A 24,034-nucleotide genomic window follows, 5' to 3' on the forward strand; every position below is an offset into this window, starting at 1 on the left:
GTGCCCTGGAGCCAGCCCTGTGCCGGGAAGCTTGGGAAAAGACGCATTTTTCAGTAGATGGTGTCCGGAAAAGCGGCTCGTGGTAGGGAAGATAATAAAACTAGGACCCCTACCTAACCCCACATACAAAAGAACACTTCAGATGGATTAAAGGCCTAAATGGAAACTAGAGACTTAGAAGGAAATGCGAGGAAAGATTTTTGCAACCTGAGGTGTACCATAATTTCTAAATGTTTTACATGCACAAAACATAAGGCCAGAAAAATGGATGGATTAGGTCATATCATGATTAAAGCTTTCTCTCCAATACAGGACACCAAGAACAAAGTTAAGAAAGGAGTTACAGCATGGAAGATGTTAGTTTTGCCTAAAACACGTGGGATTCGTAACAAGGAAATTTTGTGAATCAGTAAGAAAAGGATAGCAAACCAACAGAAAAATGAGCAAAGGATATGAAGTTTATAAAAGAGAAAACCCAAAAGACTAATGGTCATATGAATAGACACTCAAATCTAGCAAGAATCAGAAAATAAAATTAAAACAGGAGGATGTCACCTTGTACCCATGGGACTGGCAGTGATTCAGAGGCTAGGTGAGGACCAGTGCGGGGAGGAGATGGGTCTCTCGCCCAAGCAGCCAGTCTGGGTCACTCGGAACCGGGACCGTCAGTGATGCCTGTGGGTGCACAGCCCAAAGAAACTCTCCTACAGGTGCATCAGGGGACATGAATGTGGACACCTTAGTTCATATCTGTGGTGACTGGAGGCAGCACAAGTGTCCCTTCCTGGAAGAACAGCTTAGTAAGTGTTAGACCCCACCCCAGGGCGCAGGTGGCATTTACCAGCAGCAGTTAGGCATGTCCAGTTGGCAACATGGATAGATCTCGAAAACATAACACTGAAGAATGGGCTGCATGACCCAGTACCATTAGGTCAATAGAAAATGCATGCGAAACAGTGATACACTTTATGAGAATACCTACAAACAAAAAGTACAGATTAAAGGTAGTAGACGGTAGAGGAAGTAGTGGTCGTAAGCATAAAAGAGAACTTTAACAAAACAGAAATACGTTTTAAAGTCTGGTGATATGTAAATGGAGTCGTGCTAGTTTTTCTTTTTGTGTATGTTTGAAATTTTTCATAGAAGTGCATGTTCGTGTCTATATAATATGTATGTATATGCATATAATATACACTCACCCACCCAGGGGAGAGAGCTGGCTGGGTCTAGTGTGTGAAGACAAAGGTTTGTGGCGTGAGGGGCTCCTGCTACCCGTGACACCCCCCCCCCCCCCGCCCTCACCCCAGGAGCGTCAAAGCCAGCCATGTGCTGCTCTCCGCCGAAGGGAAGGTCTGCCTGTCCGGTCTGCGCAGCAGCCTCAGCACCATCAGCCACGGGCAGCGGCAGCGTGTGGTCCACGACTTTCCCAAGCACAGTGTCAAGGTCCTGCCCTGGCTCAGCCCGGAGGTCCTGCAGCAGGTCTGTGCCCTGGGTCTCCGGCAGCCCCCATCCCCCACCCATGGGTGATCCCCCAAGGAGGCCTTCGGGAATTTCCAGGGATGGGGGTGCCGTCTGCTTCTGAGTGGAGTTAGGGGTTCCTGGAGGGAGGGCTTCCCTGGCGGCAGGTAGACCCAAGATGCCTCCAAGCAGGGGCATTCCGTGCCCTTTGCAGGTGATGTCGTTCCCCTCTGGGGCGGTCCCAAACTGCCTGAGGCTCCCTTCAGAGATGCTCCCATATCATGGGAAGAGCGAGCATTTGGTGCTCTCTACATCCCTGTCCTAAGCAGGAGCACTTCCTCCTGCTCTCACGTATTGTCAGCAAGACATTTGTTCCTTCTAAAATAGCAGCAACTCCTGAGTAGTACAGCCGAGGGAAGTCTCAGCAGCTGGTCCTCACGTGGGGACAGGCATTCTCTCCGCAGCTTTTGGTCCACCGCTTCTCTTTCTAAGAACAATGGCCAAGGCTACAGTGTGGAGTGACCTGTGACTCTTTTCTCGTGATTTAGAATCTTCAGGGTTATGATGCCAAGTCTGACATCTACAGTGTGGGAATCACGGCCTGCGAACTGGCCAATGGCCACGTCCCCTTTAAGGATATGCCTGCCACCCAGGTGAGCCTGCAGCCCAGGGGTTTCCTTCTGGCCTGCCTGCCAGTCTGCCTTCCACAAACACTTGTTGAGGACCTGCCACACGCAGGACACCAGCCAGGGATACTAAGATGAAAGACCCAGCTCTTTCCTTCAAGAGCCACACCAGTAGGGGAGAGAGTTGTGTAACTGTTCGCTCCTGTCTGTGATAACTGTGGTGGTAATGGTGCCCAGAGGCGGGGGGGCACGGGAGCAGGCACCGCTCACAATTGCAGGCCTGGAGTCCGTATGCCAGGTATCTATTTAAAATGTATAAATTAAGCTAACAAATTTTCATAAATTTATAAAATGTGTTCTGTCTTCTTACCTTGATGGATATACCTGGAAGGCCAGTTTCTAATTGAGAATTCTTGGACTTCCCAGGTTCTGTGCCACCATGCTCTAGTCCATACCTTTGCAACCTCCAGCCTGCAAGTTCTACTTCTGTTCATGCCCCTTTTAACCACCACCCTTGGCTTCTTCTAGGCATGCTCTCAGCCAGTGGCATTGTCTGCCCTTGGAGATAGACCCAGGTAGAGGCTTATCCAGGTCCTATCAAGTCCAGGAAGTGGACTTGGGTCATTTGGGCAAGGATTACCTCGGTTCCAAGTACCTGGAGCGTGAGCTAGACCTGGGAGGGGGTGGGGGCGGGGTGTAGGCTCTGAGTAAGCCTCTCCCTAAACCCATAGACTGCATGCCCTGAGGGGAGAGGAGCAGCTAGAGAATGGCCAAAGGGCAGCTCTAAGGAGGGGATCCAGGGAGGCTTCTGGGAGGAGGTGACATTTGAGACTTGAAGGCAATTAGGAATTAACTGTGTGAAGAATGGAAACTGGAAGGAGACTCTTTTCAGCAGAGGGAGCAGCGTGTGCAAAGGCCCAGAGTCAAGAAAAAACAGGATCTGGGAACAGCAGGTAGTTGTAAATGGCTGAAGTACGGGTGCTCCTGGGGGCTGCTAGGTGACGTGGCTGGAGAAGGAAGCAAGGCGGATCATGAAGGACTTTGCTTGCGTGCCACGCCAGGGTGTTTGGTTCCTGTCCCAAAGTTCTCCTGTGGAGAACTGCTGAAGGCTTCTAAGCACAGGAGTGAGGGCATCAGACACAGATTTTAGAAAGATGACTCTCGCAGATGGATGAGCTGTGGTAGACTAGTTAGGAGGGTATGGAAATCTATCGAGGTAAAGAGTCTAGAAAATCTAAGTGAGACAGTAGCAGATGCTCAGGAAAGACATAAAAGGCCATTTGAGGTAAACAAGATAGAGATGCAGAAACAGCTGTGTCCAGGAGAACTTCCTGAGGTGACGGAAATGTTCTATATCTGCGCTGCCCAGTGTGGTAGCCACGAGTCACCTGTGGCTATTGAGCACTTAAAATGTAGCCAGTGAGATTGAGGACTGAATTTTAAGCCCAACTTAAATTAATTTAAATATAAATTTTAAACCAGCCATGTGGCTGGTGGCTCCCAGGTGGGACAGCACAGCTCTAGAAGGATTTCCAAGGATTTTCTGTTTCTGCCTTGAACAGCTCATGAGGTCCATGAGGACAGCAGTCCCTGAGGTGGGCTGCAGAGTCTGAGGGCTTTGGAACAGCTGTGCAGGCCTAGCCCTCCCCTGGGTGCACTGCTCCTGTGCAGCCTGCTGCAGTGACAATCCAGCCGGAATGGACCCAGCAGGACCCACCTGGGCGTGGCACAGGGGGGCTGGGCTTTAAAGAAAGGACCTGGCTGCCATCTTGACCCTAGGCTGAGGGCTCTACAGTTAGAAAGATCCGGTGCCTTATAAAGGGGGAGTGACTGCGAGCCCCTTCCCTCCAGCCACGGTGAAGGCGGCTACTTTTTTGCAGTCCACCTCCTCTTCACTTTGGCCTTGCTACGGTGTGGCTGCCCAGCCAGTGGCCGGCTCTCCTTTGGAAAAGTCAGACTTTTTCCACTTCTCTCTCCTCCCCCCGAATCTCTCGTGTGCTGGGAAAAGCATACTTGTGAAGAAACCCTATAGGCCTTCCAGGGGCCCCTCCCGCCCAGGCCCTGACTCTGTGCTCCCCAGATGCTGCTGGAGAAGCTGAACGGCACGGTGCCCTGCCTGCTGGACACCAGCACCATCCCCGCCGAGGAGCTGACCGTGAGCACCTCGCGCTCAGCCGCCAACTCTGGCCTGAGCGAGGGCCTGGCCCCCGGCACCCCCAGGCCCTCCAATGGCGACTCGCCGTCCCACCCCTATCACCGCACCTTCTCGCCCCACTTCCACCACTTTGTGGAGCAGTGCCTTCAGCGCAGCCCGGATGTGAGGTATATCTGCTGGGCTGGGGGTGGGCTTTGGGGGGAGCCCAGGAGGCTCTGGAGTTCAAGGCAGGGTTTGAGAGGACGTGCCTGTCCTGTACAGGCCTGGGTTCGCCGGAGGAGTCTGGAGCCCCGTGGCAGGAGAGGTCAGCACAGGGTTTGCCAGGAAGCCAGCCTGGGTCGCTCTGGCTGTTGTTGCTTGGTGAGCTGAGGGAAGGAGAGGGGCACTTGAGGGTGAGGGAGAAGCAGCAGGATTGTGGAGATCCGGGGCACAGGGCTGATGCTGGTCTCTCCTCCCCTTCCTCTGCAGACCAAGTGCCAGCACCCTCCTTAACCATTCTTTCTTCAAGCAGGTACAGTAGCACTTTCCCAAGGCTCCCCATGGTGGGGGTTTTTCTTGCTTGTGGTTCCAAACACCCTCAGTCCCCTTCGCTTTGGGATCTTCCAATACTCTCTCCTCCTCCCTTCGAATCAGAGAAATGACCATGTTTCCAAAGCTCCTTAAAGGCACTGCTCCTTCCTCTCATAGAGACTCTTGGCTCCAACAGCCTATCTGTCCCTGGGCTGTGGTCCCTTCCCCATGATGTCCTGAGACTCAGAGCAACAGGATCCACCCCCAACTCTCTCTCCTCCCCCAGATCAAGAGACGTGCCTCAGAGGCTTTGCCTGAGTTACTTCGTCCTGTCACCCCCATCACCAACTTTGAAGGCAGCCACTCTCAGGATCACAGTGGAATCTTTGGCCTGGTAACAAACCTGGAAGAGCTGGAGGTGGACGACTGGGAGTTCTGAGCCTCTGAAAAAGGTGCATATTCTCCATCCCGGGCCGTGTGAGCCTCCGGAACCTTCCTGAGGACTGGCCACATTCCCACCCTCCTGGGGGCAGACTGGGCAAGAAAGGACATTTCTGCCAGGAGAGTTGGCTGCTTACTGACTGGGAAAGAAATTCCTGGAGAGGAACTTTTTTTACTGCTCCCTTTTGAGACAGAAGGGAATCCCGACAACCAGGGATCGGGAGGGGCCGGAAAGCTGACATTCCCAGCCCTGTGAGCTCAGGCGCCCTGACCTCTTCAGAAGGAAGAGATGCTGTTCTGGCCGAGGCGGCTGAAGCCCAAGCCAAGGGTTGGACTCACCCAGGGAACTGTGCGACTTCTTCCCACCCTGGCTCTCCTACCAGCCTGGTTCCATTCTTCTCCTCTGCTCTCAGATCCTGTAGGAGGTCCGTGGAGGGGCAAGCGATAAGACCCCCCTCTCCTCAGACCTCTCCCTAACAACTGGAGGGAAGGGTATTTTTCCTTTTTAAGCACTAGGTTAAGGCCAGGGCAACCCATCCCCGTCCCCCTTTTCGCTTGGGCCCTGACACCTAAAACCTTCCCTCGGTTCATCTCTGTAGCTCATTCCTTTCCCAAGAGTCCATCTTACTGACTCCTGTGGGCCACCTTGGTGCTTCCTCCAAAGGCCATAATGTCTTGCCTAACCTGAGGGCCTCAGTCCTCATGCCGTGTTAGTTTCATTGCCAGAACAAATTAAAAGCTGGAGAGATTGTTGTGTGTTGGCCCCGCAGGCTTGGACGTCAGTCATTCCACCCCGGGTTTTGCCATCTGAGAGTGGGCCTGCGAGTGCTTGTGGAAGCACAGCAGTGACCTCCTTCACTAGCTAGACAGCCTCACAGCACACCATAATGGATTTGTCTCTTAACTCTCTAACATCGAGGCTATTAATTTTAGCCTGTAGTCATCAAATTGCTTTGGGGCTGGAAAGGTCTGAGTGCTGGACACCAGCCCCTCTGCAGGACCACTTCTGGGCCGCTGGAGTCCAGGCAGAAAAGGCTCACTTTTGTCAGGAGAGGAGGTGGAGGGGAGGAGGGTGTTTTGTAATAGGACTCATGGTATCTCCTTACTATCGGAATTGATACTCAAAAGAGCAGGGAACCTAAAACCCAGCCCCAGCCCCTCCACGACCTCCTGGCTGGTGGCCAGGGAGTCCAGGCCCGGGGACGATTCTAACCCCAGTCTCCTCCATGTGGGTCCCAGCCTGTGTGCACCCCAGCTGGGCCCCTTCCCCCACCAGTCCCTCGGGGTGGGTGCCCCAAATGTCAGATCAAGGAAGTGCCCCTCCCTCTTCCCTGTAGCTGCTTTAACCCATCAAAAGGCCTCACTTTCCCTTTCCTCAGAAATTGCAACACCAGTTTGAAAAAAATGGAAAATCTCTTCCCATGGGCAGTTACAGGGGTTGAGAAAGGAATCCCAGCAGCTGGGAGGGTGTGGGGAAATCTGAAATGGAAGGAGTGAGCAGGCCAGGTCACATTTGTCTCCAGCACCCCTGCCCAGCTTGTTTTTTTCTTTAAACCTCAAGTTCCCTTTTCTTAACACCATTATCAGCTTGTTTTCTTTCCTCTGATCTGCTTGCTTCACCTTGTTGTCAGCACATCATCAGCGCCCCAAGTGCTGATTCTGTGGGAGCATCCTGGACAGGGGGCCTGAGGGGCCGGGGGGCCAGGCGGTGCCCAGGGGCCAGCCAAGCGCTGCTCCTTCGGCCTCCGAGGGCTTCACCTTTGTTGCGTTACCACAGCCCCCTTTGAGCAGCTGACGACAGGTGGGGAAGCTTGGCTGGGAAAGATGCCAGTTTTAGAAGTTCTCACGCACCCCATCCAGGGAGTCCTGGGGAAGCAGCTCAACCCAAACGTAAATCTTCCTGCAGAGGGGGACAGGAGGCTGAGGAGAAACGTGAAGCACAGCATGGGTGCCCTGAGCGAGCCAAGGGAACAGCGGGGGGCTGGGGACGCCTGCTGCCTCCCTCACTCCCCTGCCAGGCGGGTGGCAATGAGCTGTTCTCTTCCTGACAAGTGTGTGGGCCTTGCTCTGGAGCCACTAGTTCTATTCCTGCCATCGTGTGGGAACAAGCTATGTTTAGGGCTGTGCTTCGTGAAACAGCTTGCAGCCTGATGTCAGGCACAGCCCAGCGGTCCCCGGGGGTCCCCACAGAGATGCGACCAGAAGGTGGCTTCCCTGTGCTCCCCGCAGAGCTGAGGCTCTACCCCACACACGTGAGTGACGCTCCCCGCCTCCTGTGTGCCTGGGACCTGCGGTGCAGCGTGCTGGAGCCCAGGCAGCCGGAGGCGGGGCCGGGGGGGGGGAGCCAGGAGGCCTGGCCTCTCACGCCAGCCCCGCCGCTCCAGCTGTTAATGGAGCAGGGCATTTTCAATCTTCAGGCTTCGCTCCCTGTGTCGAATGAGGTTTGGATGAGCCGAGCTTTGCTTGTCTGAAGGATGGAAATCTCTTTCCCTGAAGGGGGTGCGCTCGACCTCTCCCACGCAACGGTGCCCGCTCTCCCGCTCTCCGGGGCGCCAGGAGAAGGCGCTGAGGGCTGGTGGCCGAAGGTGACCGAACACGGGGCCCCGGGGCCCTCCCGGCGGTGCGGGCGGGCCTCGCAGCCTCGCGCGGCCGGACCGCGTGCCCGGCCGCTCCAGCCATCTTCCGCGGCGGGAGGACGAGGGGGCCTGGGAGCCGCGCGGGGACGCTGGGCGGGGAAATGCAGGCAGCGAAAGGCCCGGGCGCGCCGGGTTAGCCTTTTCCTCCGCGGGGGCCTCGTCGGGAGCGCCATCTGCCCCGCGACCCCGGTCATCTCCACCCGGACTCGCCCCTGCCCCGAGCCCTCCGGCTCCGGCCCCGGCCTCTGTCCGAAGAGGGCCGACTGGGCGGCCGCTTTCGCGAGGACGGCGAGAGCGAAGCCCGAGGGGCGGTGCGGAGCGCCGGGAGAGCGGGGTCGGCGCGGGGGGCAGACAAAGGCGGGGGACGCCGAGCGAGGGGAAGACAAAGCGCAGAGAGGGGGTCGGCGGCGGCGGCGCGGGGGCCCCGGAGGCGGCTTCGGGCGCGGCGGAGCCAATGGGCGGGCGCGGGGCGGGGGCCGGCCGGGGCGGCGCCGCAATGAGGCGGCGGCGGCCGCGGCCGCTCAGGAACCACAGGCAGCGGTGGCAGCTCGCGCCCGCGCGCTCCTCGCACCCGAGGCGTCCCCCGGAGACCGACCCCCGCCCCGCGGCCCAGGCCGGGGCCCGGTGAGACCCGCGGGCGGGCCAGGGGAGGGGTCGGCATCCGGCTCGCAATCCGGGCGGCCCAGGTGGGGGCTGTGGGCGCCAGGGCCGCCGCCCACGGGGTCCCGACGCCGAGCGTCCCAACCCGTCGCTCTCCCCCCGGGGCCGCGAGGCCAGCGGGCCCCCGCCGGGCCCGGCCTCCGTGCAGGGGCGGGGCCGAGGTCCCCTCGCCTGGGCCCGTGGGGGTCCCGGGTCTGGGGTTCAGGACGGAGGAGCGGGGCGCGCGGGCGGCGGCTCGGCCGGGCGGGGCGGAGCGGCCGGCCGGCCGGCCCAGCCCGCGAGCGCTGTCCAGGGGCTGGGTCGGCTGAGCGGGCAGCGCCCGGGACCCCGCGCCTCGGCCCCGCGCCGGGTAGGGTCGGGCCCGGGTCGGGCCGGGGCAGCGGATTCGGGCCGCGGCCCCCCCCCCGGGCCCGCCCTCTCCTGACCTCCCCCCGCGCCGGGCGGGGTCCGGGTCTGCGAAGCGCTCGGGCGGCTGCGCGCGGCCCCTCCCCCAGCCGTTGCCCGCTAACTCTGTTCTTTCCCCGACACATGGTTCCACTCAGGGACCCCCTGCCCCCTGGGGAGCCGCCTGGGGGACTAGCGAGGGAAGGGGGAGGTGGGTGAGGGGCGGAAGTGGCAAGACGCGGAGCAACAGGAAATGACTTAGGGAAAGTCCCAACCACAGCCCCCAGCCCCCTGCCTGTAAACACCCCACCCCCAACCTGCGGGCCGGGGAAGGGCTTGTGGGGCCCTCCCAACCGACTTCCCCTTGCAGGACCCAGCGGGCGCCGCGTCTCCACTCGGGGCCTCCATCGCCTGCAGCGAGCCATGTTCCACGCTGCGGGAGCCGCCCAGACCACCCCCTCTCATGTAGGTGATCGGCCGGGGGGGCGGGGGAGGGCACGGCAGCCCCGCAGGTGTCTGGGCCGAGGGCGAAGGGGCGAGGAGCGGCGGCCTCGCCTGTGCCCCTTGCCTTCCTCCGTGAGCGTCCCTGGGGTCTGGGCTGCTGGCGGCCTGGGGCGTGCCTCAGCTGACCCTGCCCCGACTGCCCTCTCCCTCAGGAAGCCAAAGGCGGCGGCGGCAGCACGGTTCAGCGCTCCAAGGTAGGGCCCTGAGTGAGGCTGGGGGGTGCGGGGAGGAAGGCACAGGGCGCTGGGCAGGCCCCTGATGGAGTCTCTCCCGGAACAGTCCTTCAGCCTTCGGGCCCAGGTGAAGGAGACCTGCGCCGCCTGCCAGAAGACCGTGTACCCCATGGAGCGGCTGGTGGCCGACAAGCTCATTTTCCACAACTCTTGCTTCTGCTGCAAGCACTGTCACACCAAGCTCAGGTGCGCCCTTGCCCTACCCCCGCCCTGGCCTTCCTGACCCGACCTGACCCGACCTGACCACAGCTGTTCTGCTTCTGCAGCCTGGGCAGCTACGCGGCGCTGCACGGGGAGTTTTACTGCAAACCCCACTTTCAGCAGCTGTTTAAGAGCAAAGGCAACTACGACGAAGGCTTCGGCCGGAAGCAGCACAAGGAGCTCTGGGCCCACAAGGAGGTGGATCCCGGCACCAAGACAACCTGAGGCCCCTCTGACCGTCCACTCCCTCCTCCCTCTGTAGAGGCCTGGAGCGGGCAGCGGGAAGGGTGGGAGAGAGATTGGACCGGGCTCCGGTGGGGGCAGGGTGGGAAGGGGATGAGGCCATCTTACTCAGGCAGAAGGTTATGGGGGCAGGGCTGTGCTCCAGGATTCCTTCCTTCTCCCTCAGTGGGTGGGGGTTTGGGAACCAGGACTGGGGTTTGCTCACCAGCCTGCTTCCTGTTTCTTCCAGCCTACCCCACCTCACACCATGGCCCCCTGGGAGGCCCCCAAACCCAGCTTCCCTATCTAGGTGCCTTTTCTCCAGCAAGGAGTCAGCATGCTCCCCTCAGGGTCCCAAGCTCCCTCACTGCCACCCAGGGCCCTGTGTGGCCCCCACGTCTCCCCATCTACCTCCGCTCTTAGCCTGGTCCTGAGCCATGGAGACGGGAGGAAGGTGAGCCAGAGTGCCCTCTGCTGGGTCTCTCCAAACGCCCACCAGGACCCAGCGGGGGAGAGGAGGGGAAGTGGAACAGCCCTGCCCCACAAAGGTGAGGCAGGCATGCCCATTAGGGCTTGGGACCAGCTGCAGCCACGGAAGCAGCAGAAGCTAAAGCACCTGCTAGGCTGAGAGCCACAGAGACTGGTGGGGGGCTGGCAGGCTCACATTCCCCACTTCTTCTCCCATTTCTGCCGGTTTTGACTGTTGTAATCAACCCTATTTTAAACATGTTTCAACAGATCTTGACACTGTATTATGTGGCCTGATGTGCGGTTTTGTGGCAGGAAGGACACAGAGTCACCACACAGAAGGGGGACAGGGTCAGCCCAAAGCACTCCTGGCCTTGATTGGTGGTGGGGGCTGGTGGTGATGGGTGTTGGGAACATCAGACAGCCGGAGGAAAGGGGCTGCTCTTCCCAGACAGGTCTTCATGCTGTCAAACCCAGTGTTTGATGACTAAACTCCACTTTGCCCCTCAGTCTGTGTTGCTTAAGGACAGGCCGTCAGTGGGTAACGGTGCTGAGCCTCACTGCACTTCTGTGTGTTGGGCTGCAGGTCTGAACTTCCCTTGCCCTGGAATTTAGGAGGCCATGGTGAGAACCGGCAGATCCAGTAATTGCTGTCAAAGGTCTCCTAGTCTCTGTGCCCTTTCCCCATCTGTCCTCTTCCTCCTTTTTCAAGCTCCAGGGAATGGGGCAGCCGTGGTCACCATCCCAAGTAGTCTAAGGAGAAACAGCTTGTCTGCGTCTCTGAGAGACAGCAGAGCCAACAAGGCAAGCGCGGAGGACCTAAGACCCCCTCCCCTCCAGCAGAACGGCAGTCAGGAAGGCTGATGTGTCCTGTCCCACAACCCAGCTGTCCTGACTTCCCCCAGCTGCCTGTGGACTGTGTGAATTGGCAGAACAAAAGGGCAGACTCCTGGGGGATTTGCTACCTCCACCCCATACTAGTCCTTAAGTTCCTAAGTGACCTTATGCCCATAGAACAGGGCAGGGAGCTGGGCCTCAAACTCTGGTGGCACATGGGCCACTGTGCCGTGTTGCCCCTGGAAGTGGCAGAGCTAACAGTAAGCAGAAATGGTGCCCTGCGCCTGGGTCGTCAGAGCGTGAGGAGAGCCGCTGAGAGCCTCACTTGGGGCAGGTCCAGCTTCTGCACCAGAGGCCTCAGGTGGGGACAAGGGTGGTCTCCCTCCGCTCCGAGTGAGGCGGCGGCAGCAGCAGAGAGCCCAGGGAGAGCTCTGAGAGGTGGCTCCTGCTGGTGCCCGATCCCTGCCCTGCAAGGATGCAACTCACGTGAGTCCTTTCCTGGGCTGGGGAGGCAAGCAGATGCCACAGAGGTCCTGAGAACCAGGCCACGGGGATGTGGGGGTCAGGTGAGCTGACAGTGCCACCTCAGTAAGTCAGCTGTGGGGGAACCACCCTCAGCAGAGCTCTGAGCAGTGGCGGGAAAGAGGGTGCAACCTCTGAGCTAGCAGTGGTACCAGCCCTGTCCCACCACCCCAGGACCCCTCAGAGTCATTTCGAGTTCTCCTCTGCTGAGGGGTGTAAGCTTATTGCCAGGCACCACACCCAACTTCTCCCAGATAAACACCTATTCCCTCCACCCCTCAACCAAAAGCAATGCCACAGGACCCCTTGGGTATAAATGATCCCTTTTATTGTAAGTAATGCACGACACTGGCCTGGCTTTGCACTGCAAGCCCTCGGTCAAGATATAGTCAAAATTAACTATGGCTGCAGGTTCTTCTGCATGATCCACAATTCAGACACAGACACAGAGCTGGGGCGGGGGGGTGGGATGGGGCAGGAGGGGCAGGAGGGCGGTGGAGTGTGGACTGTCCCCAGCCCTGGCCGGCACACCCCACAGAATGATGAGCAAATGGTGGCATGGCCCTTCCCAGAGCCAGCCTGGGGGCTGCTAGGAGACTGCCCTCCAGATCCTTTGGGCCAGGCCATCCTAGGCCCCACAACTTTTCATCTGGATTATTTAATAAAAAAAACAATAAGTTAAAATTAAGCAACAGCTTGGTCCTGAGGATGCTGAGCCAGCATGTCCACAGTTTTTGGCACACAAAAAAAACCCAGAGTCTTGTTTTTTGGAGTGTAGGATTTGTTGGCTTGTTTGCAAATTCATTTTGAAAAACATTCCCTGTGAGGTAAGACCCTGGGGGGGCGGGGGGGGGGGGGGCTCTGTGAGAGCCTGAACCTGGGACAGAGTCGTCTTGTCTCATCAGCGCCAGCACCACGCTGTTTCCTGTTGGGGGTTGGGGACTGGGGTGTGGGCCCAAGAAGAGTGCTGCAGCCATCAGGACGGGGTCGTGGGGAGGCCGAGCTGCCACCCGGCAGCTTTGGTCGAGGCAAGGGGCCGGTCCCCACCCGGAGCAAGAGCTGAGGTGGAGGCGGGAGCACGTGCTCACTTGAGAGGGCCCGGCTGGGCGTGCCCGACACAGGCCCCGGGGGGAAAGGATGGAAACGGGGGCCCAGGCCCAAGTGGCACTGTGCAACACACATTCCTGCAAAACCAGCTGCTTTCATTTTCTCTTCTCTCTCTTGAGGCGTCCATCACCTGTAACAGTCTAGAATTGATATATATAAAAACCATCAAATATGATCTGAGATATAAATTAACAAGTACAAGGCCTCACATTACATGATGTGAAAAGGCTAAAAACAGCGATAGAAACTACATTCATAAAAGTGCATCGTCAACATACAACGAAGGCTTTGGCTTGTTCTGGTGCCCGTGGGGAAGTGGGCAAGGCTGGCAACGAGCTGCCTGGCGCTAATCCCCAGCTCCTTGGAGACACCCATCCCTGGGCACTGGCTTTTTTTTTTTTTTTTTTTTTTCCTTTAATGACAACTCCCAAGGAAACTGGGTGTTGAGAGGGAGGAGCTCTAGCAATAGGCACATTTTGGAGGGGAGGGGCCGGAAGAAAGGACCAGCGCCCAGGCTGAGGTAAATAAGGCCAACTCTAAGCTGCTTGGAGATACTGGCTCCCTGACCCCTGCTGCCATTCCTCCCCCAGAGGAGTGAGAAGGGAAAGAGGCTGAGGCCTCACGGGGATGAGCAAGGCTGGCCAAGGAGGAACAGCTGGCAGTTTTGGACAGTTGGTGGCATCACAGAGAGCTGTGGCCTAGCAGGTCACGACCCACAGAGAGCCTGACACAACTCCCCTGGCCGTCCTGAACGTCAGCTCAGATGCCTTCACTGTGTTGTCCATCTTCCTTTCTGCTCCGGGGGGAACCCGTGCCAGGCCAGGAGCACAAAGGCTACGACCTTCAGCTCTTTCCAATCTGGCCCAAGGCCCAAGCCCACAGCAGGGGTACTCAGAGCCCAGGGGGCACACAGTCTCCAGTCTGGAACTGGGTACAGCATAAGAGTGACTCCAGCTTGTAAAACAGAGACAACTGCATTGACAAAACTGGGTCTCCCCCTCAGTGGGGGCAGTTCCACATCTCGGGCCCCTGCTTGAGGGTGGGAGGGGTCAGGGTCACGGGGCGGGCAGGACAGGCTCCTCCTTCCCTGAATAAGGCAGCATAACATTTGCTTCACTCATCTTTGGTAAAGGACAGGGACTGGCAAAGCTGGCCTGGGGCTCCAGGGAGAGTGCCGCCCAGGCCTCTGGCTTTCCATTGGCTGCGGGATGCTGGGCTTTACCTCCGGCTTCGGTGGGCTCATCCAACTCAGAGATGCCCTGGTGGTCTCCAGACATGGGGAGGAGAAACACAATAACACTTTGAAAGTAACACTATTCAGACCCTCATGTCCATCCTGTGCCCCCAGCCTCTCTGGGGTCTGGTGCTGACTGCAGTGTCAGGACACAGCCCCAAGGGTGGGGCCTTGCACACTGTTCCTAGCGCCTTCCCCTCCAGGCTGAGCTTAGGACGCTGGAGCTTCGGGTCTGGCAGGCTGGGGGCTCCCAGTCCGTGAGGCTGCAGCCACCCTACCTGGCTCTGAGCCCCAGCAGCGGAAGGGCACAGACGACGCTGGCCAGACTGCAGCTCCGTGGTCCACAGCCTTGCCTGGGAGAAGCAGCAACTTTGCTGAGCCCCACAGCAGCCCCTCGCCCGTGCAGCAGGGGCAGCCGGCAACACGTGGCCTTGAGAGCTCAGTACACGAGCTGTGCAAAGTGGTGTGTGAGCAGCTCCTCCGCCGAAGGTCTCTGGCGGGCCTCCACAAAAATGCGCCTCAGGAAGTCCCGGCCGTGCTCGGAGATGTGGGAGGGCAGCTGAGGATTGGTGGGCTGGGTGGCAATCTTGAAAATGGCGGCCATGGCTTCATACTCTGCCCAAGGTGGTTTCTCTGTCAACATCTCCACCACAGTGCAGCCCAGGCTCCTGGAGAGAGAGAACCCCTATGTCACCCCTCGGCCTGCCCCAGGCTCCCAGCTGCCCTGCCCACTGCTGTGAAAGGAGGTGCCTTTCTTAGAAGACACGAAGGCGGGATGGGTCAAGCTGAGGGCTGACACCCCTGAAGAGGGTCCCCAAGGCCAGAAGAGGCTTCAAAGCCCCGTCAGCTTTGTGCACATGGGCTTCATCAACCTACACCCACCCAGGTGCTTCTTGACACTGGGGAAGAGAACCACTTTAGCATGTTCAGAAAGAGTCTAAAATAATGGTGTTAGTTTCCTAACAAACTACCATGAACCTAGTGGCATAAAGAACATAAATGTACTATCGTTTTGGAGGTCAGAAGTCTAAAATCAGTCTCACTGGGCTGAAGTCAACGTGTCAGTGAAATGATGGCTCCTTCTGGAGGCTCTGCGGGGAGAGAATCCACTTCCCTGCCTCTTGCAGCTTCTAGAGGCTGCGTGCATCCCTGGCTTATGGCCCCTTCCTTGTGTCACTCCAACCTCTTGTTTCCTTTGCCACATCTCTCAGTACTCACTCTGATCTCCTGCCTTCCTTTTATAAGGACCTCTGTGCTTATACTGGGCCCATCTGGATAATTCAGGATCACCTCCCCATTTCAAAATTCTTAAGTTAATCACATCTGCAAAGGCCCTACTGTCATATAAGGTAACATTTACAAGCAACATTTACTAATCCTTTTGGGATGAGTACGTGGACATCTTCAGGGACCACTACTCATCCACCACAGTAACATTCTAAGAGGAAGTGATGCTCTCACAACTTTCAGGCCCTTCCAGAGGATGGACATGGAGTTAGGTAGAGCAGAGGCAAGCCGTCTGAGCACTAGGAGGGAGTGGAAGCCTGCGACTGTTTAGAGACTGATTCAGGCCTTCAGATTAGATCCTAGTTCTTTCAGAGATTTAGCAAACATCCGGGATGTTTTCCACAGCCTAGGTTCCCAATGATAACAAACAGTTGCTCTTCCAAGTTAAAACACAACGCATCTGCTGTATGCATCGCTGCAGGCACCACCACCTCTGCCCCCGTGGAGCCTGCAGCCTGGCCTCGCTGCCCAGAGGCGAGTTCTCACTCCCTCCTACCACACTGCAAAGCCCCCAAGCCTCATTTCTAAGTTGGAGCCGCTACAGCCCAGACAGGGAGCAAGGGCCCCAGCACATCCCCAGCGCTCACCACACGTCTGCCTTCCTTCCGTAGCCCTCACCGCTGATCACCTCAGGGCTCATCCAGTAGGGCGTGCCAGTGACTGAGCGCATGCCCGTGCCTGACATGCAGATGGTCTGCAGGCGCTTGCTGGCCCCAAAGTCCCCCAGCTTCACATTCCCAGCAGAGTCTCGGAGGATGTTGGCTCCTAAGGCATGAAAGGGCAGAGGCTGCAACCCTGGAGCCCCGGGCACTTTCCACCATCCTTCCTCTGTCCCTCCCTCCCAGGTCAAAGGGTTGCTGGGGAGGATGGGGGCTACCATGAATTAGACCTGAACTGCACAGAGCAAACAGGCTAGCGACGGGAGGCCTCAGCCCTACAAGCAATGAACAGGCTAACATCTGCAGAGCACTTCACAGCATTTTCCCAAATTGCTTAACTGATCTTCACGCCAATCCCCCAAGGAAGTAATCAGGGTTCCACTTTTCTGAAAGTTCAAAGTGACTAGGTCGAAAGTTCCCAAGTGACTAGGTCCTGGGGACCCCACAGGCTGCCCCTGCTCACCCTTGATGTCCCGGTGAACGATCATGTTGCTGTGCAGGTAGGACATGCCCTCCAGGATCTGCCGGGTGTATTTTCGGGTCACACTCTCTGTCAGAGCTCCGTAGGCCTTCAACTGGTCTTTCACGGAGCCCTAAATCCACAGAAGTCAGAGGGAGTCACTGCAGGAAGGCGGTGGGAGGGGGCAGGGCTATTTCCAACCCCCAGCACTCCGCAAAGGAGTCATTCATCCAATCCCCACTTGGGATGTGCCCAGCACTCTGCTAGGGGCTGTAAGGGACAAGTATGAGGCCGTCCCTCCCTCGGGCAACGATGGCCAAATCCACGAGGGAAGTCTGCCGGCTGCAGGCAAAGGCGGCCCTTACTGGACAGTGCAGCTGCCCTATGAGCCTCAGGTCAGGGTAGCCTGGGACACTCCTCATACCACACCATCACTGCAGCCAGAGGCAGGGCCTGCTGACTCCAAGTCCTGCCACTGCCTCACCTTCCCCTCCCCGAGCCTCTGGAGTCTCACTCCATCAGACGCATGTTAAAGGGACCCCTCCTCCACAGCCCCCAGCCCCAGGACAGGTCCTCTCCTGTGTGTGTCCCACATGCATCAAGGGTCACATACCCCCGGCATGTACTCCATGAAGATGGTCAGAGTCTTCTCAGCGCGGTCCCGCAGGCAGCCGTAATACTGTACTATGCGCTCGTGCTGCAAGTTCTTCAGCAACTGGATCTCACACTCCAGAGCACTCACCTCCTAGGGGAGGGGCCCGGTGGTTACCTAGGCTTCAGGGCCCTGGTCCTACCTGCCTAGGATCAGCTCAGCTTGCCCTAGTCAGTGGCCTCAGAGGAATCTGTCTGCCTTGGGAACTTCGGCTGGAGAAAAGGGGAACTCTCTCAACTGTTTGGCCCTTGTCCACAGTGCTGGCTAAGCCTTGGGATGGTGGCACTCCCATGCTGGAAAACAGCAGACAGTGGGGTGGGAGATGGGTCTGTGGGTGCAACTAAGCAGTTCAGATAACTGCTGTATTTGTCCACTCAGACTGGAATGAAGGCCACATCCAAAGCTAAGCTCTAAAGACAGGCTCTTTCCAGGTCTGAGAGCTGGGAGAGAGGCATCTGTTTGGTGAGGGTGGGGCAGGCACTGCTCTTTGTGGCACTAGTCACCACCTCCTAGCTGGGGTTGCTTGGTACTTTGGCACCAACTCGGTTCCTCATACCCAATCTCTCCCCAGGGCCAGGGTCAACAGCAAGAGAGCTTGGGAAGAAGAATGATGGGAGAAGCAACCTGTAGCATCTCGAGCAATTGGTCTGTGCCATGAGACAGGCATTTTGTTCAGAGGGAGGAACTGGAAGTCAGATCATGGGGAAGGCAGTACCTTGCTTGTCTCAGGACTGTCTGGGTCAAACTGGACCTGCTTGGAAGCAAGTTCTCGTCCTGTGTCCACGTCATAACACAAATAGACCCTGCCGAAGGCACCCTGGCCCAGGAGCTTCCCCCGGCGCCAGTTGATGGGGGCACTGGGAGCTACAGAAGAACACAAGGAAAGAGCATTAGAGTTCATGCACTTACTCCGCGATATCCTGCCTCATTGTCCAGAGGCCTGAGCTGCCCCCTGACCCGGCATCATCGCATCTCTCAGCACAGCACCTTCACCCTCATCTGGAACAGGCTCAGTGCCCTGGTCAATCAGACCTTAAGGCTCAAGTCCTGAGAAGCAGAGGGTTGGCTAAAATAGTGGTTAAATGCTCATCTGAATTGATTAAATACCTTTGTACTTCCAAGGCCCCCGAATATATCATTATGTCAGGGATTAAGACACCTGCTCTTCAGTTTAAACATGGAAAAACTAAAGGCCAGAGAGGAGAAGTGGCTTGTAACACAACAGTGGAGTGAGGACTACGGTCCAGGGTATCTGCCCACCCCCAGGCCCTTCCACTGGGTGCGGATGGGCCAGAGCAGCCAACTGCTGAGCCGAACAGCCCCGGGGGGCCCACTGGCCTCCCGCCCCGCCGCTGGTCTGAGCAGCCGCCGGGCAGCCTCCTCCTAGCCAGGGCCCACTCCTCACACTTGGTTGGCACGTTCCTCTCCTGCACAGAGAGGGCGTTCTCGCTGTCCGCACTCCGGAGGCGCCCTCGGGGGTCCAGGTACTGCACTGCCAGACCCATGTTCTCGCCATTTGTGCTCAGGGAGCGGCTGGAGGGCACCAGGGTGAACAGGTTGCCTTGATGACGCCGTATTCGGGGAAACGTTCTTCTGCCTGAAGGGGTACAGGGGCCAGAGGAGAGCAAGTCAGGCCCCTGACCACGAGGCTGAATGTGCAAACCTGGTAACAACAGCAGCGCCAGTCCAGCCTATCTGCCCTCCCACCTGACTCATGCCAGCACGGCTAATGTCTCAAGCATCCTGAGAATCAGGACAAAAGCAGGAATCCACAAGCAGCCAGATGGTTTAGGGAAACCCGGCCAAAGGGAAAGCACAGGGCTGGCCCCTATGCCCTACATTACTCGCAGGGCCAGTCCACGGCTGGTCTCTGTTTTCCTTGGCATCCTAATCCTAAACCTCTGCGGAAGCTCCATTCTGTTTGCTGCGTGAGGCAGAAGAGGGCGTTGGAGAGCTGGCACCCTGGAGCACGCTGTACACTCAGACAAAGGACGGCGTTTCCAGAGGCAGCATCGGTCTACAAATATCATCCTCCGTTTTGTTTTTGTTTTTTTTTTTTAAAACCCTGACTCTCCTGCCTCAAACCTGGGAGTTCCTCAGGAATAAAGGAAACAGGGGGCCTGGAGTGCTGGGCCACCCCCTTCCAGTGGCTTTTCCTGGCGGAGCTCTAACCTCGTCCCTTCTGAGGCAGCCAGCAGGGGGCAGGGCGAAGGCACACTCACCGTCGCTGTAGTCCTTGTGGTGCATGGACACGTGGTAGCGCCGGGGGTAGGTTCCACCTTTGACCCCTTTGTCATAGAGCTGACTTTCCCGATCTGAGTAAGAGGGAGGAATCACTGGCTTCTAGATATCACAGCAATGTGAGTGATCCATTAACCTCTAAACGGACCTGAGCCCTCAGAGCAGCAAGGCTGAGGAGCATGAAAATACAGCCCCTGGCTTCGCTTCCCAGCTCAGCCATCAAAAGCAGACTGCCTGCAGCCCCACCCGGACACCCCGCAGTGCTCACCCAGACTCGGGAGAACTCACCAGAGAATTCCTGTCTGTTGTCTGGGAAGCTCTGGGCTCGGGACATTCGCGATTTCCGGAAGGATGGGCTAGAAAAACAAAATGAATCACAAAGTAGACTTCAGGGTATCTCCGAAGCAGCTCACCAGGGCAGAGGGCAGGATACTCAGACAGACTGCCTTTTCTAACTCCTTCCCACACACGTAGGAAGCAGAGTTTGAGAGAAGCAGCCCTTTTCTCAGCCTCCTACTTTCTCTTCAGTAGTCTGAGGCCCACATCTGAGAGGACCCTGAATAATGAAGCCCTCCAGTGCCACTGCCCTCCACTGTTAGGAGAGACACGGTACAGATCTGGCCATGGTCACAAGGTGATTATCCATTTGAGCAACTCATCAGTTACACAAAGAAAAGAAAATCCCCAAAACTGTTCCACAGCCTCTGACCACAGCCCTAAGCCTAGCCAGATGTGGTCAAAATGTGCTCTGGGTCATAATGAGGTCAAGGAGAGAGACTGGCTGAATCAATACCAAAGCCACCTCCACACACCGCCGCTGACAGGCAAACCAGCTACACAGAACGATGTGGTGTGTAAAGGATGACACTTGTGCCCTCCCAAAGTGTAAGAACAAGATTGCACACCAAGCAGGCCGTGTGGTAAGCTAGGCAGTCTGAACACTTTGTTTTCTGGTTTTTATATCCCAGTTTCTTATTTCACCAGAAACACTTGGAGAAAAAAAGTGAAAGTAAACCCACAGGTGATAATTCAATTTTGTCCCAGAACACTAAAGGTCCACTGCTTCTCAGTTCAGATCTCAGCAATGAGGCCAAGGGCACAAGGGCAGCATGTATTATGTGGGACGTCAAAACATGTAAAGTGCTTGGAACAACAAAGCAAGCATTTAATACATGTGAGCTGCTATTATAACCTATTACGTTCAACTAATTATATAAACATAACACTCTCCTGGTGTTTGGAAAATGAAGGAGAGGGCTAGGAATGTTAGTGAGACGTTTCTTTCCCAGAAGCATGATGTTTTAACCACAGGCCTGAGACCAGTGTCTAGTTCAGGGACACACACACTAGCTGGCTCTATTTCCTCAGCTCATCAGTTCCAAAAATGCCTATGCACTAACCCCCACACCAGTCACAGTCTCACCCCTACCTGTCTGCTGACCTGTCCAAGGATTGGCAGCTTCCCGACAAGGAATTTTCAGCACTGCTCAGGGGATCCAGCATCTGCAAGGCAAGTCATACAATAAAACCCCAGCCCCAATCCCAGCCAGGTGACCCAGCCAAGGCCCTCCAGGGGTCCTCTTTTCCCAAAATATCAAAGTGCCCTTTCTCTGCCTGGGCAGTGGGAAGAATGGCTAGGAAGGTACCATTCTCCCCCACAGTCTGTAAGGCAAGTTTCCAGGAGTGAGGAAAATGCCTGGCTGGCATCCCAAGCAGCTCTGCCAGGAGAGCACAGCAGAGACGCTGCTTCTCTTGTTGGCATTTTCTTGGCCTGTGAACACTGGAGCCTGGTGCTGGAGATGGTACTACCCTGCAGAGGCTCCCAGTGCATTTGGGCGGGACTGCAATGCCTCTGCTTATACTCCATAATTTATAATTTACCAAGACAAGTATTGCCCTCATTTCACAGACGAGCCACTGCAGGTCTGGAAAGGTTAGGAGAATTGTCTGAAGTCATGAAACCAGGTAGCGCACAGCCAACACAAGAACAAAAACTTCCCAGTTCCTGGCTCTCATGCAGAGCCAGTAAGTATCTATATAAGCTAAAATGTTTCTCTGGCCATTGGTCAAATGCAGTAACAAAAAGCCTTCAGATCAGCTTTTTCTCCAACTAATCTCCCCTACATTTTGCCTATGGGGGGTATTCACTATCAGAGAATTCACTACCTGAGATCCAAAGTTAAACATTACATAGCAGAGCAGAGTAACAGAACTATGAAAATTCATGAACAACTTTCATAAAATTGGTTTCCAACTCAAATCATCTCTTCCCAATTAATGCTGGTGTCCATCTCACCCATATATTGCCATATATGATTTTTTTAAACTGCCAATCAAGGCAAATGAATTGCAAAGTAAAATCCTCCAAATCTTGCTAAGGATAAAGGATCTCCCTGCGTGGATAAAACCAACATGGGCAAGAACTGCTCCCAACCCATAAGGCGCCTGTTTGGCAAAGTAAGATCAGGTAACAGAAGACGAGAGTATGAGCAAATGTAACAACATGCCCAGTGTGATGCAAGAGGAAGCACACCGAAGGTGCAGGAGAGGCCTTGGAAAATACACTGAACGCTGTGAAGGCTTCTGTGAAAAAGGACCCTCTTTAGGACAGTGCTGCAGAAGTCAAAGGGGAAGTGAAGGAAGTTATGTTGTGATAGCAAGATTTCTGTTAGAAAAAGTAAGCCAAAAAAAAAATTAGCCTGAATCATGCTTTGGTCATTCTAAAAATTAGCAAATAGATGCAACTATTACTCAAATCTGATTAAAGAAAAAAAAAAATAAACTTATCGTAGTTTCACTTCTCAATAAAGTCCCGGTTGGACACTCTTTCACTATACACTACGCCGTTTTGGTCTCTGCTGAGTGGATTTATCTTGAGTGGCCCATGACCAGCAGCAGTTCTCTTTAGCTAAAGAGGCGGGCACTGCAGAAGGACCTAGGCATCCCCTCCCCGGCTGCCACCTCTCTTGGCCTCTTTCTAAAAGTCCATCCTCACTACAAGTCTAATACTCCCATGTCTTCCAGGGCCAGGTAGGTAAAGTAAAGAAGTAAAAGGACCAGGACAGACAACCATGGGCAGGGATAGAGAGCAAAGACAAACTCATTAGCAATGTCACCCCTAGTGCGGCTGACGTCCAGAAGCACTCTGGTTAGAGAACATGGAAAAGGATGGTCGGTAAGATATCCAAGAAGGGACTCTGCAGCGAAAAGCACTCTAGGTCACTGTTCTAAACATCAATTTATCTGGAAGGCAGGACTGTAGAAGAAAGCAGAAGCAGTGTAAAAATGCTTCTTGTAGCCTATATAGTTTGAACAATGCTGTACAGAGATTAGCTATTGAGGGGAAAGAAAAGTTTTAAGAATGAATTTTAGGAAAAAGAAGTTGTAAGAATCAGTTTTTTGGGTAAAATCCCCCATGTGATGGTGCTGGCCTTTAACTAGATACTTTTATCCTTACAAAATTTCCCCTTTCAAGATCAAATCGCAAAAGTTTATAAGACAGATCTTTCTCCTTGCAATCAAAGCAAGCTCATTGAAAAGACTTCAGAATGAAGCCAGAGAGCTCATTCTTGCTGAGTTCACTATGCCAAAGTGCCATTTCCATCAACTGAGCCACAAGTTAAAAATGCTAGCCATTAAAATGGGTAAGCCGTTATGGGGGACATACCCTAAGATGACCCCACTCCACCCCACCCCCGTAAGTCACAGCCTTGTACAACCCCCTCCCCTTGAGTATAGGTAGAACTTGTAATTTGCTTCTAGTCAATAGACTATGGCAAAGAGGATGGGATATTCATTCCCATAACTGTGTTATATTATATGAGACTTCATCTTTGCAGACTAGAGCAACAGATTCTCCTGCTGGCCTTGAAGAAGCTGCCATATTGTGAGAGGGCCACATGGCAAGGAACTGCAGGTGCCTTCTAGGAGCTCAGAGTGGCCCCTGGCTGACAGCCAGCAAGAAAACAGGGACCACAATGTCACAACCACAAGAAACTGAATTCTGTCAACAACCATGTGAACCTGGAAGGGAATTCCAAGCTTCAGAAAGAAATGCAGCCTGGCTGACGCTTGCTTGCAGCCTTGTGTGACCCTGAGCAGAGAACCCGAGTCATGCCTGGATTCCGGACCCAGGGAAACTATAAAATAATAAATGTCTGCCATTTTAAGGTGCTATGTTTGTGGCTGTTTCATGTAGCAACAGCTAACTAATACAGCTGTCTACTATCATCAAAGTTCACCCAAAGTAGCTAGTCCTACTTTGGACTGATATACTCCCTACCTTTCATCAAGAAATAGCAAAACTAAAATCTGGTTGATTAGGATTGGTCATATGTTAATACTCTGCTGAAATGACAGGTGGTTGTAAGGAAGTATACAAACAGCAGAGTGGTGTTCTGCAGGGAGACCAGTGAGAGGACCACAGAAGAGGAAAAGTACGTAAATGCACATCCAGCACCAAGAAGACTAGGGAGCTTAGATTCTGTCTTCGGTAGGAATTGATATTTGGCCCCTAGCAAGGAAAAATTCATATTTG

At 55.5% G+C, this 24,034-nt stretch overlaps 3 protein-coding genes across 21 annotated transcripts in view; 2 read left to right on the forward strand and 1 right to left on the reverse strand.

Moving 5' to 3' along the window:
• Positions 1-5,938, forward strand: part of STRADA (STE20 related adaptor alpha) — a 32,743-nt gene extending 26,805 nt beyond the window's left edge. For 13 of the 14 annotated variants that reach the window (XM_057714505.1, XM_057714493.1, XM_057714506.1 and 10 more), the window contains 5 exons: positions 1,308-1,479; positions 2,007-2,111; positions 4,165-4,406; positions 4,708-4,750; positions 5,036-5,938. In XM_057714505.1, the coding sequence (XP_057570488.1) occupies positions 1,308-1,479; positions 2,007-2,111; positions 4,165-4,406; positions 4,708-4,750; positions 5,036-5,188 (715 nt within the window). In that variant the 3' untranslated portion in view covers positions 5,189-5,938. Of the gene's footprint in view, positions 1-1,307; positions 1,480-2,006; positions 2,112-4,164; positions 4,407-4,500; positions 4,600-4,707; positions 4,751-5,035 lie in introns of all 14 variants that reach the window. The other variant, XM_057714502.1, reaches the window with a different exon arrangement.
• A 1,607-nt stretch (positions 5,939-7,545) lies between these two features.
• Positions 7,546-10,769, forward strand: LIMD2 (LIM domain containing 2). 3 transcript variants are annotated; one of them, XM_057715671.1, is made up of 5 exons: positions 7,546-7,775; positions 9,241-9,335; positions 9,527-9,568; positions 9,654-9,793; positions 9,874-10,769. In XM_057715671.1, the coding sequence occupies exons 2-5, from the start codon at positions 9,294-9,296 to the stop codon at positions 10,031-10,033; spliced, it is 384 nt and encodes a 127-aa protein (XP_057571654.1). In that variant the 5' UTR covers positions 7,546-7,775; positions 9,241-9,293; the 3' UTR covers positions 10,034-10,769. The 3 variants fall into 3 exon arrangements, with proteins under 3 accessions (XP_057571654.1, XP_057571652.1, XP_057571653.1); XM_057715669.1 differs by lacking the exon at positions 7,546-7,775 and adding an exon at positions 8,337-8,450; XM_057715670.1 differs by lacking the exon at positions 7,546-7,775 and adding an exon at positions 8,354-8,512.
• Positions 10,770-11,968: 1,199 nt separating this feature from the next.
• The window catches only part of MAP3K3 (mitogen-activated protein kinase kinase kinase 3), a 59,201-nt gene continuing 47,135 nt past the window's right edge, over positions 11,969-24,034 (reverse strand). For 2 of the 4 annotated variants that reach the window (XM_057715695.1, XM_057715693.1), the window contains 9 exons: positions 20,939-21,000; positions 19,786-19,853; positions 19,479-19,571; positions 18,662-18,853; positions 17,972-18,120; positions 17,218-17,349; positions 16,608-16,737; positions 16,073-16,250; positions 11,969-14,866 (listed from right to left, as the gene is read on the reverse strand). In XM_057715695.1, the coding sequence (XP_057571678.1) occupies positions 14,638-14,866; positions 16,073-16,250; positions 16,608-16,737; positions 17,218-17,349; positions 17,972-18,120; positions 18,662-18,853; positions 19,479-19,571; positions 19,786-19,853; positions 20,939-21,000 (1,233 nt within the window). In that variant the 3' untranslated portion in view covers positions 11,969-14,637. Of the gene's footprint in view, positions 14,867-16,072; positions 16,251-16,607; positions 16,738-17,217; positions 17,350-17,971; positions 18,121-18,661; positions 18,854-19,478; positions 19,572-19,785; positions 19,854-20,926; positions 21,001-24,034 lie in introns of all 4 variants that reach the window. The other 2 variants (XM_057715696.1, XM_057715694.1) reach the window with 2 other exon arrangements.

Source organism: Hippopotamus amphibius, chromosome 17 (genome assembly GCF_030028045.1).
Source record: "Hippopotamus amphibius kiboko isolate mHipAmp2 chromosome 17, mHipAmp2.hap2, whole genome shotgun sequence".
NCBI classification, from domain to species: Eukaryota; Metazoa; Chordata; class Mammalia; order Artiodactyla; family Hippopotamidae; genus Hippopotamus; species Hippopotamus amphibius.

What these genes read in the sequence shown, in the direction of transcription:
- LIMD2 (XM_057715671.1), top strand. Translation starts at nt 9,294, where the DNA reads ATGTTCCACGCTGCGGGAGCCGCCCAGACCACCCCCTCTCAT. An exon ending in GCACGGTTCAGCGCTCCAAG is followed by an intron (nt 9,569 to 9,653) that starts GTAGGGCCCTGA and finishes CTCCCGGAACAG; the next exon opens with TCCTTCAGCCTTCGGGCCCA. An exon ending in CACTGTCACACCAAGCTCAG is followed by an intron (nt 9,794 to 9,873) that starts GTGCGCCCTTGC and finishes CTGCTTCTGCAG; the next exon opens with CCTGGGCAGCTACGCGGCGC.